Raw genomic sequence first — 19,568 nt, 5'->3', positions numbered from 1 at the left:
CTCAACACCACTGCAGGGTAGCCTTGGATCAGTGATGGTAGCTCCATTCCGGATTGTTCTGAGAAAAGAATGGCTGTAAAACCTACTTAGGCCTCACAGGTCTTTTGGAGCCGGTAGCCAGTACATTTAGGCATTGTCAGTGACCACGAGCTTAGACATATCAGATTCAGGCTTGGCGAGGCAGCTTGGTCTCCAGAGCATGACGCGGGCTTTGTGTACAGCTTGAAAGCTGTTGCTGAGGCACGCCTTCTTGGTATTCCTTTCGGGACTTGATTCTCTATAGTCTAGAGCGTGTCCCCACTTGTAGGGGACGCTGGCATGCTTGGGTATCATTCAAGGCTGTACAGCTATCTCAACAGGAAACAGTGCACCCCTTGGTGAGACAGTGAAGAAAATCCCTAGATGGTGGTCCATCGTTTATGCTGCTGGTGTGTTTTCTGGCATATCGTGTTTTGAGTCCTTGGGCTCTCCATTTAACCTACTGTAGAAGATCAGAGTCAAGGTAGCTGAAAATCCCCAAAGCTTTTCTGTCCCTGAAAGGTTTCTCTGCTAAAAAAACAGAGGTAGCAGGTTGAGAATGGAGGAAGGGACTTTGAGTCCACGTCAAAAGATGAATTAGGCTTTCTAATCGATTGGGTTTTAAAATGAAACTGAAATGATGAACGTTGTGTTTATAAAAATTAACTTTTTGCTTGTGGATCTAACGACCTTTGCAATACGCTTCCTTTGATCACGAGATACACATGCTTAGACCTGGCCCACATTTTTACATCAGAATAAAAAGGTTTGCCAAGACTTCTCAGTGTCATAGGTCATGTAGTTTGACAGGATTTAAAGCACCAAGATCGCAGAAATCAGAGCTATCATTATTTTTATAGAGAAGGTTGCACCAGCTGGTTTGAGAAAACACCACTTCCGCATTTCCCCGTCACCTCATTTACCTAAAAAAAACAAAAGTCTTAATAAGTAATAATTGCCTAAAACTAGCAAGGCACAGAGTGTGGAAATGATTATTAGATTGAACTTTAGGGGTGAATAGAGCTTACTTTTATATATGTTTTTGTAGTCCAATTTAAAAATCTTATTGTTTTTAATCTAGGCACTGTCTCGTCTTATGCATTGGAACTTAATTTGACAGATTCATCAAAAGCCACTTGCCTTTATGCAAAATGGCAGATGAATTTCACAATACGCTATGAGACCACAGACAAGCATAATGTAAGTGCTTTTATTTTTCTTTGGGTTTTATAGTAGGAATTTAAATGTATTCTGTTTTTTTAATCCTTTGCATTCATTTATACAAATTTAATTTCATGTTAACTAACACCATGTACATTTTGTGGAGCTATTTTATTTAGCATGTACATTTGAACATATTGTATTTAGTTTTGGAGTGAATTTTTTTATTTAGGAATGAATATTTTAATTCATCAGTTCTTTGGAGGCTTTTTGGAGTTGGTTAAGGGACAGTGATCTGAAGACTATGGTGTTTCAGTTCTAACTACTTCTATAATTTTTTAACATGAACTAACATCAAAGCTTTTTTAAATAGCTCGCTATTAAAGTCTCCTTTGGGTGGAGGTGGGTTTATCCTCTCAATCCTTTTTGCCTTATTTCTTTTGGTTGAGATCCTGCCTGCTTACAGCCTGATATATATTTTTTTAAGTCAATAGCTGAACTTCAGACTGGTTTTCCTTTTGTTTTTAGACATATGTGAATTTGTCCAGAAGGACTGGTGTGTAGTTAAAGAATCGGAAACCCGTCAGCATAGACGGGCCAGGATGGCTAGTGGGGTGTGATATCAACTTCATAGTGGCACTCACGGTGGAAATGCTTGTTCTCATTGCTGCCTGTTTGGGACTAAGCCCCAGATGTCTTTTTCTTTTAGAAAACTGTAACCATTTCAGACTTTGATGCTGCAGCCTACAATGGAAGCGTTTGTGGGGATGACCAAAATGGTCCTAAAATAGCAGTGCAGTTTGGGTCTGGTTTTTCCTGGATTGTGAATTTTACAAAAGAGGCATCATCTACATCTACTTACTTAGTCGACAGCATCTCATTTTCCTACGACACTAATGATAACGCAACATTTCCTGATGCGAAGGAAAAAGGTAACCTTAAGAACTGGATTGCGTTTGTGTTCTCTTGCTTTTCATTAATAATGAACAATGTGAATAATTAAAAGGCCATGCTTATGCATGTCTGTCTCCCTAATTGGAATGGAAATGTCCTGTCTTTGGATTTTCTTGCACAGCATAGTATTTGACACAGTGAGGATGTTTGATGTCATTGCTTGACGCTTTGCTGTGTACTGTGTAGTACTCTAAGTATGTTGCCAGCAGCATCTCACTTAAGCCTTAACAGCAACTCTGGGAAGTAGATGTCATCTCAGCTTTGCAGGCCTGATGAGATTAGATATCTTTCCCAAAGGTCACACAGGCTGGTAAGTGGTAAGCTGGTGTTTGAACCAAAGTCTGTTGAACTTATGTGTCTGTGGCACATAACTACTATTATTTACTTCATTCAATAGTGGGCAGTCAATAAGTGTTGAATGAATGTGAAAATCCTTTACTGATAACTATTTTAAATGGGTACAAGTTTAATAACCTGAGACCAGCAGAAAAACTTCATCTTCGAATCTTGTTACCGTTTATATATAGGATTTTGACTGTAAAGTAAAAAACGTAAGGGAAAAAAGTTGTTTAAAAAAAAAAGGTAAGATGACTGAAGTCAACATTTGCTGCAATTTTGAGACAATTTTAGGTCAAAATGAGCTTGGGAAGGCATTGGGAATTAGGCCATTCTGGTAACTCCAGAATACTGGAGTTGGGTAGCCTTTCCCTTCTCCAGGGGATCTTCCCAACCCAGGGATCGAACCCAGGTCTCCTGCGTTGCAGGCATATTCTTTACCAACTGAGCTACCAGGAAAGCTGCTCTGGTAACTTACTAGAAGTGAAATGTGTATTAAAATATTTTGAAGGCATGGATAATGGAGATTTCAGTCTTGTTAGGAATATAATTCCCTCCTTTCTTTCCCTTCCAATGAGGTTGGGATATTAACATGGTGTTCCTAGTAGCTTGGCATTTCTCACAGATGGTATTTCATCCTGACCCCAGAAACACAAGTAGATGGGCTTCAGTTGCCTGGTCTGAGGGATGAGTAACTCATTTGGATTTATGGAGTATCAAAAGATTATATTTTTAAAGACCCAGAAGTGAATGAGCTCATGTAAAACATGGGCAGTATCACTAACTGAGACTCAGAAATCAAATCCTAGTGGTTTTTTTGTTTTGTATTGTTTTTACTGATCTCTTAGTTTGAGAGGATAACTGAAGCAAGTTTGTTATTGGATATCTTGTATATTTAGCTTTCTGCTGTATATTGTCTTTCAGAACTAGGATTAGGATTTGCCCCTAACTTTCAAGGAGCTTAAGAACTAGTTGGAGAGAAAAGTGAGTGAAGTTCTTTTCCCAAGTATACATGGAAAAATTGGAAAGCATTGAGATCTGTGTGGTTTTGTTTTGGTTTGTGTTTTTGGGATGGAGGGTTCATAAATCTTTTCTGACAATGTGAGGAAAGCTCTAGACTCTTTCTCAAGGTGCAGAGTGAACTTTACCTATGGTATATACTCCCTGAGCCCATCAGTGGATGCCTGTGGACAAGAGGGCCTGATGACAAGCAGAGGACGTCATGCAATGGAGGAGTGAGAAAGCTTGGTGTAGAGGAGGAGGGCTTGAGCTGAAACTTCGCCTAATGGTAGATTTTTAGTAAGTGGAGGATTTCGAGCAGAGTATTTCCAGCAGGGGGAAGCACAGTATGTGCAGTAGTGATTGGAGAGCTGCCCAGTTAAAATAGAGGCTGTACATCGTAGAAGGAAAATCATGTTGGCCAGGTGCAATGAGTCTAAATTAATAGGGGGCTTTAGAAGCCAAGGAACTGCTTTTAGCTTGATGGGGTAGGCACTGGGGAACCATTTTAGATTTTTAAGCAGGAGAATGATGTAACAAAACTAAGAGACAGTAGTTTATAAAGAATGTTCTGCAGGATTAATCGGGAAGTGAGGAGACTACAGGCAGAGATAACAGCTTAAGAGACTGTTATAGAACTCAACAGATGATGTAATAAGTACCTAGACCAGGGTGGGGTGGTAGTAAAAGCTGCTGCTAAGTCGCTTCAGTCGTGTCTGACCCTGTGCGACCCCATAGACAGCAGCCCACCAGGCTCCCCCGTCCCTCGGATTCTCCAGGCAAGAACACTGGAGTGGGTTGCCATTTCCTTCTCCAATGCATGAAAGTGAAAGTGAACTCGCTCAGTCCTGTCCTACTCTTAGTGACCCCATGGACTGCAGCCCACCAGGCTCCTCCATCCATGGGATTTTCCAGGCAAGAGTACTGGAGTGGGGTGCCATTGCCTTCTCCGGCAGTAAAAGCAGATGGGGGTTAATCTGACAGATTTGATGGGAAGATTGTGGACTTTGAAATGTTAACACCGATCTCTCCCCCCCATTTTTTATTTATGTATTTATTTATGACCTCGGGAGACGTGGGTTCAAGCCTTGGATCGGGAAGATCCCCTGGAGAAGAGAATGGCTACCCACTCCAGTATTCTTGCCTGGGAAATCCCATGGACAGAAGAGCCTGGTGGGACACAGTCCATGAGGTCGCGAAGAGTGGGACATGACTGAGCTACTAAACAGCATTAACAACATTTTTTTGGCTGTACCACATGGCTTGTGGGGGTCTTAGTTTCCTGACTAAGGGAAGCTACAATGTTTATTGCTAGCTTCTGTAATATTTGAATCTATTTGAGATTTTAAATGACTCCCTTAAACTGTCCATAGTTTTTAGAAATAATTTAGTATCCTATTTTTAGGCATCTGGTAATTGAAGTGACTTTGAAGTTGTTTTTTGTTTTTGGATGTGCGACAGTTTCTCGGAGTTTAGTTCCCCAACCAGCAATTAAACCCGCATCCTTGGCAGTGAAAGACTGGAGTCCTAACCACAGGACTGCCAGGGAATTACCTCCTGCTGTTTCCTTTAATTTTTTCTTTTTCATGATTAAAATACAGTGTATGCTTCTCAGTGTTATATGCCAACTTGGATGGGAAGTTGGGGGGAGAATGTGCTTCGCCGCCCAGTCGTGTCTGACTCTCTGCGACCCCATGGACTATAACCTGCCAGGCTCCTCTGTCCATGGGGATTCTCCAGGCAAGAATACTGGAGTGGGTTGCCACGCCCTCCTCCAGGGATCTTCCCAGCCCAGGGATCAAACCCAGGTCTCCCTCATTGCAGGCGGATTCTGTACGTCTAAGCCACCATGTATATGTATGGCTGAGTCCCTTCACTTAATCGGCTATTCCCCAATACAAAATGTATTTGGTGTTAAATAAATGAAAAATTTTAAAAATTTACAGTGTAGAAATAGAAAAGTACAGGAAATAACAGAACCACACATAAATCCATTACCTAGAACTAATGCTGTTTTTTCCATATTTGCCTCATTGTTTTATTTCAAGAAATAAAAAACCTTACCAGGTACTCTAGAGGTTTCCTTTGTACCCACTCCGCAGAGCCATTTTCCTCCTTGCCTCCCAAGAAGGGACCACTCTTGGGAGTTAGGAGTGTAGCCTTCTTGTCTATGTGTTTGTGTTTGACTAATATATATGTCAATATATGTTCAGACACAATACATCATTTTAAAAATGACAGTTTTATAATGTAACTCCGGTGTCTATGACTTGTTTTTGCACTCATTTGTTTTTAGAGGTCTGTCTATGTACAGCCAGTTCAGACATCTGTTCACTTAGTTAACAGTGAAAAATGGTTTTGGAGGAAACTGTTCTGGTTCATTGGTTTAAATTTTTTTTTCAATTTGGCATTTCACTATAGGCGTTATAATAACTGCACAGAAAGGCAGTAACTTATTGCTTTCGTATTCTGAGATGTTCCTAAAATGGAGTAGTCTCTAAATTCTGTCCAGGAAGAGGTTTCAAAAACTCATTTTAGTTACTTTCACTTACTTTGGGATTGTAGCACAAAAATAATCCTTGATTATCCCATCTCTCTTGTTTGTTTTGTCGCTAAGTCCTGTTGCCTCTGCCTTAGATATGTGTTTTCAATTTGCCTCTCTGCTCTCTTCTTGGGCTGCCCTGGTGGATCAGTGTGGTAATGAACCCGCCTGCCAGTGCAGGAGATGTGGGTTCAATCCCTGGGTCGGGAAGATCCCCTGGAGGAGGAAATGGCAACCCAGTCCAGAATTCTTGCCTGGGAAATCCCATGGACAGAAGGAACTGCCGGGCTACACTCCAGGGAGTCACAAAGAGTCAGCCATGACAGAGCACACACGCATGCTCTCTTACTGCCCCTCACTCTCTTGGTTTAGGCAACTCCTCCTCATCTCCCCTGCTTTTTTATACTTTTATTTATTTATTTATTTTTGTGCTGGATCTTTGTTGCTGTCACGCTTTTCTCTACTTGTGGTGACCAGTCGCTTCTCTCTAGTTGTGGTGTGCGGGCTTCTCATTGAGGTGGCTTCTTGTTGTGGAGCATGGACCATAGGACGCACGGGCGTCAGTAGTTGCAGCACGTGGGCTCTGGAGCACAGGCTCGATTGCTCTGCGGCATGTGGGACCTTCCCAGATCAGGGAGCCAGTCCATGTCTGCTGCATTGGCAGGTGGGTTCTTTACCACTGAGCCACCAGGGAGCCCTCATCTTTCCCCTTAACCAGGTCATTAGCCTACTAACTAGTTTACCTCTTAAATGACTTCGCTTAAAAAGTTTTCTGCTCTGCCTGACCTCTACAGTTTTGCTGTCTTCCTTAAATGACACGTTTGTTATTTCCAGCTTTAAAAACTGAAACTCACCTTCTATTGCTAACAAAACAATGCCCAACCTGTCCTTAGGTCATAGAACATGCTGCAAAGTGTGACCACCTGCAACTTATCTTTCCTTCCTAATCCCCATCACCCCTTTCCTCTTAACCCCTTGTTTTTAGCCACAGTGAATTTGTCGGTCCCTGAACAGGCCTTGTCTGTTGTCACTTCAGGAGTTGGGTGGGGCAGGCATACAGAAAAGGTGAAAGTCTATGTATTTATATGATCACTTTCCTCCTACCTTCTTGGAAATAGCTGTTGTTAAATCTTATCTTACAGGAGTTTTTACTGTTAATAATCGTGTGGCACTCAAGATTCCATTGAATGACATCTTTAGATGCAATAGTTTGTCAACCTTAGAAAAAAGTGATGTTGTCCAGCACTATTGGGATGTTCATGTACAAGCGTTTGTCCAGAATGGCACAGTGAGCACAACAGGTGAGACGTTTCTGTACTTGGGTCCTGACTTAAGATGAGAGTATACCAAGAAGCTTTAGTTGAAGTATCATCTGAAGCATTTATATGGTAATACTTACAGCTTCATTGCACTGTAACGTTTTTATAAATAACGGCAATCCTTATTCTGGTAGAGCTTGCACTTTGAGGTTTCTGATGGACATGTGGCGGAATGATTTTCTGAAATACCCTACCTCTGGTGCTCTCCGTGGATAAAACCTAATCTTGGTTGGAACAAATCCTCAAATAGCATTTGATCCTCAGTTTCTAAGCTTTTGAAGATCCCAGACAAAAGCTGAGAAATTGGATTTCTGTGTTCTAATCTTGACTTTTATAAATTGATTTGGTAACTTTTACATGACTTTATTGGAAATTCATTAATTTCTTAGCCACCAGTTCTGGAAAACGACCAACACTTCCTAAGAAGTTGAAATGCCTATGATTTGCTGTAGGGGCAACACAGATAAAAGGTTCATTTGTATTTAAATCCTTCAGTGATTTTTAAACTGTTGTTTTAGTTAAAAACACTTTTTTTTTTTTTAACGTAGGGGTGAACTGTTTTCAAACTTAAATCTCTGATTTTCATCTCAGAAGCAGGTGATAATTTGGGGGGGAATAAAGGGTATAAAAAGATGAGTGTGTGGCCACATGTGAGTAGATAAAGCATTTGTATGTGTCTGGAGCCCATCTGCTGTGTCATAACTTTTTAAAGATTGTCTGCATGTGAAGCAGCAGTTTGAGGACCTCCGCCTCATTTAGTTTAAAATACTAATAACACTTTCAAGACATTCCTTATCCCGAATATAATCCTTTTGGACTTATGTTTTGAGAAATATGTTGTTCTTCCCTGACCTTATGAGTTAAACAGTTTATTTTGTCCCTTGTATGTTTTAGAGTTTTTGTGTGATAAAGATAAAACTGTAACCACTGCCATGCCCATCGTTCCCACCACGGCGCCATCTCCAACAAAACCAGTGGTTGGATCCTATTCAGTTGTAAATAGCAATGGTACCTGTCTTCTGGCTACCATGGGGCTGCAGCTGAACATTACTCATGATAAGGTATAGTTGCCTGTTTCTATTGATACATTCTTTTCTGTATCTCCTTTCCAATGTAGTGGGTCCAGCCTTCAGCCCAAGAGTGGTGTAATAGACTGATGGAGTTTTAAATACTGATCTGATGTTGTCTTGTAGAGTTGTGACTAATTTGAGTTAATACAACTGTAAAGAGTTAATGTTGCTGTCAAAGGATTGTCTTGGCCAGCAGGAAACCTATTAGTTTAAGGGACTCTTTGGGGTGTAGATTCTTTTCCCGTCACCAGGTCACAATATGAGCAGTTTTTTATTTTATTTTATTTTATTTATTTATTTTTACTTATTTTTCTCTGTGCTGGGTCTTCATTGCTTTGGGTGGGCTTTCTCTAGTTGCGATGAGTGGGGGCTACTCATCGTTACTGTGCACAGGCTTCTCATTGTGGTGGCTTCTCTGTTGTGCAGCACGGGCTCTAGGCATATGGGGCTCAGTGGTTGTGGCGCACGGGCTTATTTGCTCCATGGCATGTGGGATCTTCCTGGACCAGGGATGGAACCTGAGTCCCCTGCATTGGCAGGCAGATTCTTATTCACTGCACCACGAGGGAAGTCCAAGCAGTTGATCTTTGTTTCAGTTAGTTTAAAAATACAACTCCTTCACACTTTTATGTGAGGGCTTCCCTGGTGGCTCAGATGGTAAAAAATCTGCCTGCAGTGCAGGAGACCCTGGTTTGATCCTTGGGTCAGGAAGATCCCCTGGAGAAGGGAATAGCAACCCACTCCAGTATTCTTGCCTAGAGAATTCTGTGGTCAGACCATTGGGTTCCAAAGAGTCGGACACAACTGAGTGACTAACACTGTAAACTTGGAAGAGTGCAGCCTTTTCTCCAGCTGTTTGATGATTTGAATGGTATATAGAGAAAGGAGTGCCTAACGGCACTTCTGCTTGCAAAGCTCTATTGGGCCTACAGAGGGCGTTCTGGCGAACCGATCCCATTTCCAGTGTCTTGGGACTTAAACAAGCTAGACAGATGGCTCTTGTGCTCCATAAAAAATGTCTTTTCATTTGGCTCATTGTTTGAGGAAGCTTCCCTCTTGTCTTCCTTTTTTTTTTTTTTAAAGTCTGCTGAGTTACAGCTTGAGGGGCTTGTACCAGCTTTGAAAGTAAGACATCATACATTTAAATATCCAGGAGACAAAAGGAGTTTTTGTTCTCCATGAACTTGATCTTATTGGAATATAAGGTTTTGCTATAGATTTTTATGGTTAATCTATGCCTTTCTCCCCTCTTCTTCCCCTAAAGGTTGCTTCAGTTTTTAATATCAATCCCAACACAACCAATGCTACTGGCAGCTGCCAACCTCAGACTGCTCTGCTCAGGTTGAGCAGCAGCAACATCAAGTATCTTGACTTTGTCTTTGCTGTGGTGAGTAACTGGTTCATGAAGAATTAGGATCATTCTCTCAGAAACACATCTGAAAGTCCTTGTGTGAATGGGTGTGTATGTTTATGTGTTGAGGGGGATAATTATCTCTCTTTTCCATTTCAACACTACGTAATTATACAGTGTAGTCCACTGATTCCTATTAATCCCGCAGGGTCACTTCCATGTTCTGTGGACTGGGCTTATTCTCCTCTTCTGCTGTTATATAGACCTTAGGGTAGGAGTAAGAATTAACCCATATAAAAAAAATCTAATCTGTCCAAATAGATATATGTAATAATAAAGTCTATTTATAAAAGACAGAGTACTTTCCATAGTTTTTTTCCATTATTGGTTAGAAACTTCTCCCGTTTATCTCTTATAATATTTAGGCTTTTTCAGGGTTATATTACTGGTCAGAGTATCAGTGATAATGATAGCTAACACTTACTGAGTACTCACTGTGTCCAAGGCTCTGCATGTACTACGTCAGGATAGTTTATAATGGTGGCATCCAGGTGTTCTTTGTTCATGGTCCTATCAAAGGCTGGATGGACCCTAAACAGAAGTTTTCGTGCATGTTCTACTTCTAGCTAGCATAAATTAATCATTGGGGACCTTTATTTCCACCTTCTCAGAAGCAGTTGTTATCCCCATAATTTTTTGAAGGGTGTATGTGTGTGTGCATGTGCGTGCACAGGTTGTGACAAATTGGAATGGGGAGGAGGGGCTAGCTACCCATGAGGGAACCTGTTAGCCCACCAACAGTTAATATATAAGTGGCTAAAAACAGTTGTGCTTTTAAATCAGATTACTCATATCTGGGGATGGGGAAATAGCTTCAACATCTGATATATGCGGTTAGGTATGTCTTTGTTTCTTGTCTAAACTTGGTATTTTGAGTATAAAGCCTTTTTCCTCTATGGAAAATAAGCGGAGTAATTGATGATTATATTTTAGAAAGGTTTATAAAAATCTTCTTTTTCCAATATGTAAATAATTTCTCCATTACAGTACACATATGACCAGTGAACTGCTATTAAGAATATATAGTTAAGCTTGTCATCTTCAATGTGGTAGAGCAAGCTTCCCAAGTTATCTCATAGAGATTATATTGTAGTCAATAAAAACGAAGAAAGCAAGATTTTAGATTCATTCCCTTTTGAGTGATTGAGCTTGATCTTTCTAGCTGAGGTAGAATCCTAAAGGGAACATGGTTTTTTCTGACTCTCATGGGGAAATATGTAATGCTTAATTCCAGAAGACTTTTCTAAAATGTGGTTCAAAATAGTGACATTTTAACCCTGCTACAGGCACTTTGAAAAGTCTAGAAATACCTACAGTGTCACCAGAGTTCAGTGGGGCCCATCTCACCTTCAATCCTATCATGACAGTTGCTTGTCAGGATAATTGAATTCAGTGTATATACAGGATGCTTTTTATACTGTTCATGAGGTTCTAATGGCAAGTATACTGGGGTGGTTTGCCATTCGCTCCTCCAGTGGATCACATTTTGTCAGAACTCTCCTATGACCCGTCTGTCTTGGATGGCCTTACACGGCAAAGCTTGTAGCTTGAGTTACGCAAGCCACTCGCCATGACAAGGCATGTGGGTCTTTTTTTCCCCCATTGGAAAAGACCTGATGCTGGGAAAGATTGAGGGCAAAAGGAAAAGAGGGTGTCAGAGGATGAGATGGCTGGATGGCATCACCATTCCAGTGGACATGAACTTGGGGAACTCCAGGAGGTGGTGAGGGACAGGGAGGCCTGACATGCTGCAGTCCACAGGATCGCGAAGAGTTGGACACAACTGGCGACTAAGCAACACCACCACAGGATGCTATGGTGGGATACAAAGAAGAAGGCCTGTGTTCTTAAGATGCCCATAATCTATTGGTCAAGGTGTGTGCGTGCATGCACTCAGTTGCATCCAGCTTTTGTGACCCCATGGACTGTAGCCCACCAGTCTCCTCTGTCCATGGAATTTTCCAGGCAAGAGAACTGGAGCAAGTTGCTGTTTCCTTCTCCAGGGGATCTTCCTGACTCAGGAATCGAGCCTGCATCTCCTGCGTCGGCAGGCAGATTCTTTACCACTGAGCCACTGGGAAAGTCCCCAAGTGATAAAGATAACAGTGTACAGATAACCACCACTTTTATGGAAGGCCTTGAATGCCCTGCTGGCTTTTGGATTTGATTCTGTGGAAAAGTAAACTGTGCTGTAGGAGGTGCATTCAAAGTGGGATGAGTGTTAGACCAGAGGAAAGTACAAAGTGCTATGGGAGTAAAGGAGGGCTTCCCAGGTGATTCAGTGGTAAAGAATCTGCCTGCTATTGCAGGAGACACAAGAGTCCCAGGTTCGATCCCTGGATCAGGAAGGTCCCTTGGAGAAGGGAATGGCTGCTTCCAATATTCTTGCTTAGAGAGTTCCATGGACAGGAATCTGGCGAGCTACAGTCCATGGGCTCACAAAGAGTCAGACATGACTGAGCGCCCTAACACAACAATGGAAGTATAGAGGAACGAGCCATTAATTCTGGCTGGAGGAGAGTCAGGAGGGTTTTACAGAAGAGATGGCATTAAAGCTGGACATTCAAGAATGGGCCAGATGTGTACATATGGAGTATAAGGGGAATAAGTGAAAAAGTACAGAATATCCCTGGATAAAGGAACACAATCAAGACCAGGTGGAAAATGAGGCATGGAACATGTTTAGTGAATCATAAGTTTGGAAGAGTGTTTGGGACAAATTGTGGAGAGCCTTGAATGGTGAACCAAGGAGAGATGGGGTGGCGTTGTCAAGACTTCTGTGTGCTTTCTCCTGAAGTTCTCTTAGTCTGCCCCCTTGTTTTCATTCCCTACCGATTCCGGCCTCCATTACCACTTACCTCCTATCTAGTTTCAGACCACCTCCTAACAACCCCCCCCTTCTCCTCCCCTCCCCTAATGTACTTCGGCATCAGCTGAATCTTCTTGAAGCTCAGCTCTTTCTCAGAAACCTGCAGTAGTTCTGTTTTGCCAACAAGAAAACATCTAAATTCCATGCCTGGGGTAGTTCAAGCCTCCTCTCCCCGCTGTGCAAAGTAACCTGCATATCCAGCTTTATGTTTCCTTCTTTCCCTTGTCGTGAAGCTCATGCTTCCGTCACCCTGTTCCCTGTGCACATCCAGTGTGGTAGGAGAGTGGCCGAGGAAACAGCACTCAGGCTCCACAGCCAGACTCCCTGGGGTCAAATCCCAGCTAACTCTGTAGCCTTGCGGAAGTTGCTCAACACCCTCCATGGATCAGTTATCCCATCTCAAAATGGGGTGTTGTAATTCTTCCATGAAGCCTCCTGGGTAAAGTTTTAGGAACAGTGCTTAAAGTTTTCAGATGCCAGTGTGCTTGCGATGATGCTTATTTCTGACTTCTTTATTCAGGCTCTTCCCTTCTTGAATACTTGTTTGTGCTTCTTTCCTAATTGAATCCTACCCCATTCAGAGAGCCCATCCCTAACTTTCTGTTGCCTTTGCTCCTTCCCTAGTTGGAATTCCTCTCCTTTTATTCATAATTTATCACTTTTTTTGTAGTGTGGTTATTTATTTTTATTTGTCTTCTCTGGCAGATTGTAAACACAATGGGGGCAGGATCCAAATGTGTCCATTTTGCTGGCTCCCTGGAACACTTAGATGTGTTACCTTGTACATACTAAGCGGTGAAGTAATTGGAAGGATCCTCTGATCAGCTTAATGCTTCAGAAAGAAAATAGCATTGGAGGAAAAACAGAGCTGGACAGGCAGAAAGGCAGGGAGCCCTGTGAAGAGGCTGTTGTGATCCAGGCTAGAGGTGGTAAGGGCTTGGAAAGTGACAGAAAGATCAGAATGGAGGGAGTGAATTGCTGAGTGTCTGGGAACCAGGTGAGCACATCATCTCTGGTCCCAAAGCTGGAAACAAAAATGAAGAGGTAAAAGGGTATCAGTCACATTTTGAGTCTCTTGACTTATTTGCAATTTGTGCTCCTGGGCCAGGTCTAATCCATGGTTGGATCTTCTGGGTAATAGTATTAGATTGCTCTCCTTCCATAGATGTTAACTGTGTCTGTAAACAGCTGTGATGCATTGACTAACTGGATGCTTTTTTTCACACAGAAAAATGAAAACCGATTCTATCTGAAGGAGGTGAATGTCAGCGTGATTTTGGTTAATGGCTCTGGTAAGCAAAACATTGGCCTGGGAGGTGGGGAGGAGTATAGGTTTCACTGAAAGAATACAAACCATACTTATCTTGTTACCAAATAACAAGATAATTTAATGACAAGTGCGTTATTTAATGGAACAGAAGATTCTGTGTTAAAATTGGGCTTTGACCATAACTTAGAACCGGTTTCATCTTTTGCAAGATCTTGTATTTTCAAAGCATAGTAAGTAATAGTTAAAGAATGTGACTGGGTTTTAGACTGTTGCAACATCCAAAGAGATAGGGAACCTAGTTAGTGATCTTAAGAATGGCTTTTTGTGGGCAGACCCTGTACCCTGAGCTCTCCTGTATTTCACAGAAAATTCCTCAGGATTGTCTTCCCCCTCCTCCCTTTTTAAAAAATATTGACAGGATAAGAAGTTACTAACATTTTTTTTTTCCTTTAAAGTTTACAGCATTTCAAATACCAATCTCAGCTACTGGGATGCTCCCCTGGGAAGTTCTTATATGTGCAACAAAGAGCAGACCGTTTCCGTGTCTGGAGCACTTCAGATAAATACCTTTGATCTAAGGGTTCAGCCTTTCAGTGTGACAGAAGGAAAGTATTCTACTGGTAAGAATCAAGCAAGTTTTATTAATAATTTATGCTCATAGGTTGACTGCTAGGTGGCTTTTCTTTTGAGTCGTGGAAATTTAAGCCCTGGAATAGAGAAATAGGAATTCACCTCTCGACTCTTATAGCCCTGAGAAAGTGGTGTGACTGTATTAGCTAATCATTTTGCTCAAATTAAGTGTGTTTTGTAATCTCAAAATCATTTGCAGCAAAGTTCTTAAGGCTAAAAACTGATAGGTCCTTTAAGTGAGCTTTACATACTTTGGCTACCTCAGCAAAGAGTTGACTCATTGGAAAAGACTCTGATGCTGGGAGGGATTGGGGGCAGGAGGAGAAGGGGACGACAGAGGATGAGATGGCTGGATGGCATCACCGACTCGATGGACATGAGTTTGAGTGAACTCTGGGAGTTGGTGATGGTCAGGGAAACCTGGCGTGCTGCGATTCATGGGGTCGCAAAGAGTCAGACACGACTGAGCGACTGAACTGAACATAAGATGCAGACACTCCTCCATGGGTTGTCATTTGTGGGAAGGGTGGCACTGGAGAGCAGCGGTTTTTGAGCATCTTGACTGTCTTCTTGGGGCCATCTTCTCGCTGGAAACATTTTCATACTCGAATTAAAGCAGTTTGGTCTCATTTTATTAAGACAAAAGATTGCGGTAGGAAAGTCTCAGATGTGGCCTATGTTTTGGCCAGCTAGAATGATCTGGAGAGTTTTAAAAGCATGTGCCAGTGTGAATGAGGCTCTTTGAAGGTCTACACAGGGCTAATGGTGGTATTTAACAGATTTTTAGTGAAAGCTTTGTGAACGGCTCATTACACTGTGTTTATACGATTATCAAAGATGCATTTGGCATTACGAGATTAAAATCTGCATGAAGAGGGAAAAGTACATAAAATTCCTTAATTGACTCGTCTTTTAAACCCGATTACATAAAATGGATGATTTGTGGATCACAGCTCTGCCAAGCAGAGCCACACCAGTCATCCACATCCTTTTCAACAATGAATTCAGTGGTTTAGAAAGAAATATGGAAGCAGCATCTGAAAGTGCATATGCTATGAGCTGCTCAGCGGTTTTGCAGTAGTGCTGAACACCTAGCTGGCCTTGGTTAGGCCAGAATAAATTAGGTTCGTGACGCTACCATTCTTGTGATTAGAGGGGTTGATCACAATTAAAACATAGTCCCAAGAATTCATGTTCCCCTTGGTCAGATTTTGCTTGTGCGCTCAGTCACTCAGTCGTGTCTGGCTCTCTGCGACCCCGTGAACTGTAGCCCACCAGGCTCCTCTGTCCGTGGGATTTTCCCTGCTAGAATACAGGAGTGGGTTACCATTTCCTTCTCAATTATTTTGATCCTTTCATCGTTTTACTTTTGAGTCTTTATCAAGCTCCTCCCCTACATTATTACCTTCAAATTTTAAGTCCAGATTTGTGTTGAACTTCAGATTATTTGCAGTGTGCAGTCAGCTCAAGCCTGTTAATCTAGTCAGCTAAAATACAGATGAGCTGTATTTTTTCTCTTATTTGCCGCTTTGGTTTTCATATACATAGAATTAAAAATATCACCCAAAGATACTGAATGTGTAATCTACTTGTGGAGCTAGGTTCTTGACTGATAATACTTGACTGTGTAGGAGGAGTAAAGTAAGAGTGTTGATGGATTTTACTGAATCAGACTGCTCTCTAGAAATGGAAAAGATAGCCCCTGTGAGCCCTGACTAGATTGATAAATTGGTAAACGCACTCAAATTAGTCAGAGGTCTCAGTTTCTTGACTGTAGCAGCCACTAGAAGCGTTTCCTTAAAGTTGAGAATCTGCAGGCTGTTTTTGGTAAAGGCTCAGACAGTGTTTCAGCTTTGGAGGCCATATGGTCTCTGTCACAACTGTTGAGCTCTGCTGTTGTGGCGTGAAAAAGAGCCACAGGCAGTAAACAAGTGAACGTGGCTGATTTCCAGTAAAACTTGCCTTGTGGATACCAGAAACTTGAATTTCATGTAATTCACATGAATCATAAAATCATCATCTTTTGCTTTTGTCTCCCCCCAATCATTTTAAAATGTTCAAAAGGCATTTTTTAGCCTTTGGGCCAGATTTGGTTCACAGGCTATAGTGTGGCTCTTCTGATCCCGTGATGAAACCTTCCTGATCTGCCAGTTTCCCTAAAGACATCACTCTGCCACGAAGAGTCTAAACTGGCTATGTAGAAATCTGGCTAGATTGGCTCCCTTCATTTCTGATAAAGTAATACTCCTATTTTGGAAAGCACTTGGAATATATAAACAAAGAAATACAGACACATGTATGTGTTTTACATAAATGAGTATACATGCATATCTATCTAATACATACAAACATACATGAATGAAAGGACAAATAAGTTTGAGGATTTTGATTCTAGAACAATCCATAATTTATGTAGCTTTATCATAAAAATAGACCTGTCTTAATTACTTAAAGTTGATCTTTTAAGAGCATTTTCTGACTTTTTAATGAACATCTTTTACTTTTGGAACATCATTTCTTTTTTATTATACTCATTCTTTGTTACACACTTTTTCTCACCTACAGCCCAAGAGTGTTCGCTGGATGATGACACCATTCTAATACCAATTATAGTTGGTGCTGGTCTTTCAGGCTTGATTATCGTTATAGTGATTGCTTACCTAATTGGCAGAAGAAAAAGTTATGCTGGATATCAGACTCTGTAACACTAATCTACATGATAATAAAAGCAAGTACAAATTCCAACATGCAATACTGTTCAACTTAAGGTATATATAGTTTACAGTGCTGATCTTAAAACAGGTGGTATCGGGGGATTTCAAACTCAAATAGTTAAAAAACACCCCTAAAATGATCAACTATAAATTAATCACATGATTTTGGCTTTTCCAACTAAGGAATTTAAAACATTTTTATAGCACCTCCCCCCCCCCAAATGTGCAAAATCGCATGGATTATAGATTCTGTTTTACATTGTCTTGAATTAGTATTTCGTTGTTGTCACTTGAGACATTCTGATTAGAAATACACAGTTTAGGAAAAAGAGCTTAACCCCCTCCCCACCCTCGTATGTAGTCAAATTGAGACAACACATTCTATGGTGGATTTGTACTTGCTCATTTTGCATTTCTTAGTGATTTTGTTTGCAGGTTAACTTAGCTGCTTTGGCATTGCTGCATATTTGACTATGAGAGATATGCCAGTAGATGTGAACAGGGTCTAATAGTATTATGTTCTTAGCAATGCATGCTTTTCTAATGCCTTTTGAGTACACTTGTACTTAATATGGCTGTAGTGACAAAAGATACAGAAGCTTTTAAAAATTTAGAATAGGTGTTAATCTTAACCGTTGAGTCCTTTCTTTAAAAAAAAAGCAACTGAGTAATTCAGCCTTTTACATGGTAAGATAAAAGACTATTCCACCTGGGCATTTCAGTCCATTTTCTAGATGCTTTAGAGATAATTGCTAGGCAGTGCCAATTTGGGGTGTTAGTTCTTTGTACCCATAAATTGGCCCCTACTCACAGTGCTAATATTAATGTCACTAGATTTATGTAGATTTCTCTTTAGTCTTTGAGTCTCCGTGTTGGTGGTAGTTTGTTTTATTCTTTGCTTTTCCTTAAAGAAGAAATGCCAGTATGTCCTAGAAAAAGAGCTTGGACCTAACCCAAAAATCTTGGTCTCCTCTTCGTTGACGAAAAAGCTGTTCTTCCTTTCCAGCTTACATTGATGGCTACATTTACTAATGTGGCTTTCGTACTTAAATAGTTCAGTGCTAATCAAAGCTTATGTTATTATTGTTCATAACGGTAGCATCATTAATTCATATACTTTTTGTTAAGTTTTGTACTCTGGGGAGAGGCACCAAACTCCATTTCACCTGCACCACCTAATGTCTAGAGCCCCTCTCTAGAAAGCTACTTGGAGCTGCTTTGCCAGCTTAAGGCACTTTTTAAAGGCTAAATATAAATCTGATTTTTTAAAAAAATCTTTATTTAAATAATGTTTTAGTGTAAGATTGTTACCCTTATAGGAATGGACAACGCTTCCAAGAGTATGAGCCTTAGATATTTCTCAAGAGTCAAAGCAGCTTTTTTAAAAAATAAAAATTGGAAGCACAAGCAAGTGGCACTGGCTTAATGCTGTTAATGTTTCTAGAAGTTTCTACCTTGAGATTATATACCTGATTCATATTAAAATACCTCTAATTAGCACTGTTTTATAGAGAATCTGACTTAATTGACTATTTTCGTATTTTACATGGGCCAGTTTATATGCTATTACTCACACTATTATTCGTATAGCCACGTGTTCTTTGTACCTTTTGTAGTTTTGTTTTACTGGGTTTACATCCTGATGGTCTAACACTCTATTTGGTTTCTGGGTGTTTCTCATGGGTTAGCATTTGTATAAAGAATCTGGTCCATGTAAATGCTTTTCATGTTTTTTTCCTCAAATGTTTAAACCACTAGTTGATGTATGGTATTTCTCTTCGGTTATTTGACTGTCCACTTGCTCAACATATTGCTTCTAAAACAAACAATAAAGATTCTTTTATTTCTTAAGGAAATTTGCTCACATTTCTTTCCTGTTGGCTAAAGTCTAGATTTTGTATACTATATAATGGCAATTTCTTCCAAAAGGAAAAACTTCAAAAATGCCTAGAACTAAATTATTTCCAGAATGTTCTGTGTATTACTGTCTGGGAGAGTGGTGTGTGTGTGTGTGTGTGTGTGTGTATAGGTCCTTACTGATGTTGGAGTGGCTACAGAGTAAAAATCAGATCGGGGATGAGATGTGTATGGGATGTATGTGTGTGTGTAAGCTCCCCAGTTGAATCTAATGTGTAGCCAGTTAGGAAACCAATGATTTAGAATATTTTACTGTAAAAGCAACAGAGTATCTCTGTATACTTTTCTCAACACCTAAATTGAGGCTGATATTTAATATCTGTACATTGCAGCCACACAAACCAAGCTATTGATCCAA

At 40.7% G+C, this 19,568-nt stretch overlaps 1 protein-coding gene across 3 annotated transcripts in view; it reads left to right on the top strand.

Moving 5' to 3' along the window:
• LAMP2 (lysosomal associated membrane protein 2) overlaps nt 1–19,568 on the top strand; it is a 38,312-nt gene that overhangs the window by 9,091 nt on the left and 9,653 nt on the right. For 2 of the 3 annotated variants that reach the window (XM_042241660.2, XM_004022350.6), the window contains exons 2-8: nt 1,100–1,218; nt 1,889–2,111; nt 7,153–7,311; nt 8,224–8,390; nt 9,664–9,786; nt 13,908–13,971; nt 14,405–14,569. In XM_042241660.2, coding sequence (XP_042097594.1) covers nt 1,100–1,218; nt 1,889–2,111; nt 7,153–7,311; nt 8,224–8,390; nt 9,664–9,786; nt 13,908–13,971; nt 14,405–14,569 — 1,020 coding nt within the window. Of the gene's footprint in view, nt 1–1,099; nt 1,219–1,888; nt 2,112–7,152; nt 7,312–8,223; nt 8,391–9,663; nt 9,787–13,907; nt 13,972–14,404; nt 14,570–17,144; nt 19,150–19,568 lie in introns of those variants that run through there. The other variant, XM_004022351.5, reaches the window with a different exon arrangement.

This window comes from Ovis aries, chromosome X (assembly GCF_016772045.2).
Source record: "Ovis aries strain OAR_USU_Benz2616 breed Rambouillet chromosome X, ARS-UI_Ramb_v3.0, whole genome shotgun sequence".
Classification (NCBI taxonomy): Eukaryota; Metazoa; Chordata; class Mammalia; order Artiodactyla; family Bovidae; genus Ovis; species Ovis aries.
Note: the sequence above shows the minus strand (reverse complement) of the source record. Positions and strands in the feature narration are given on the sequence as shown.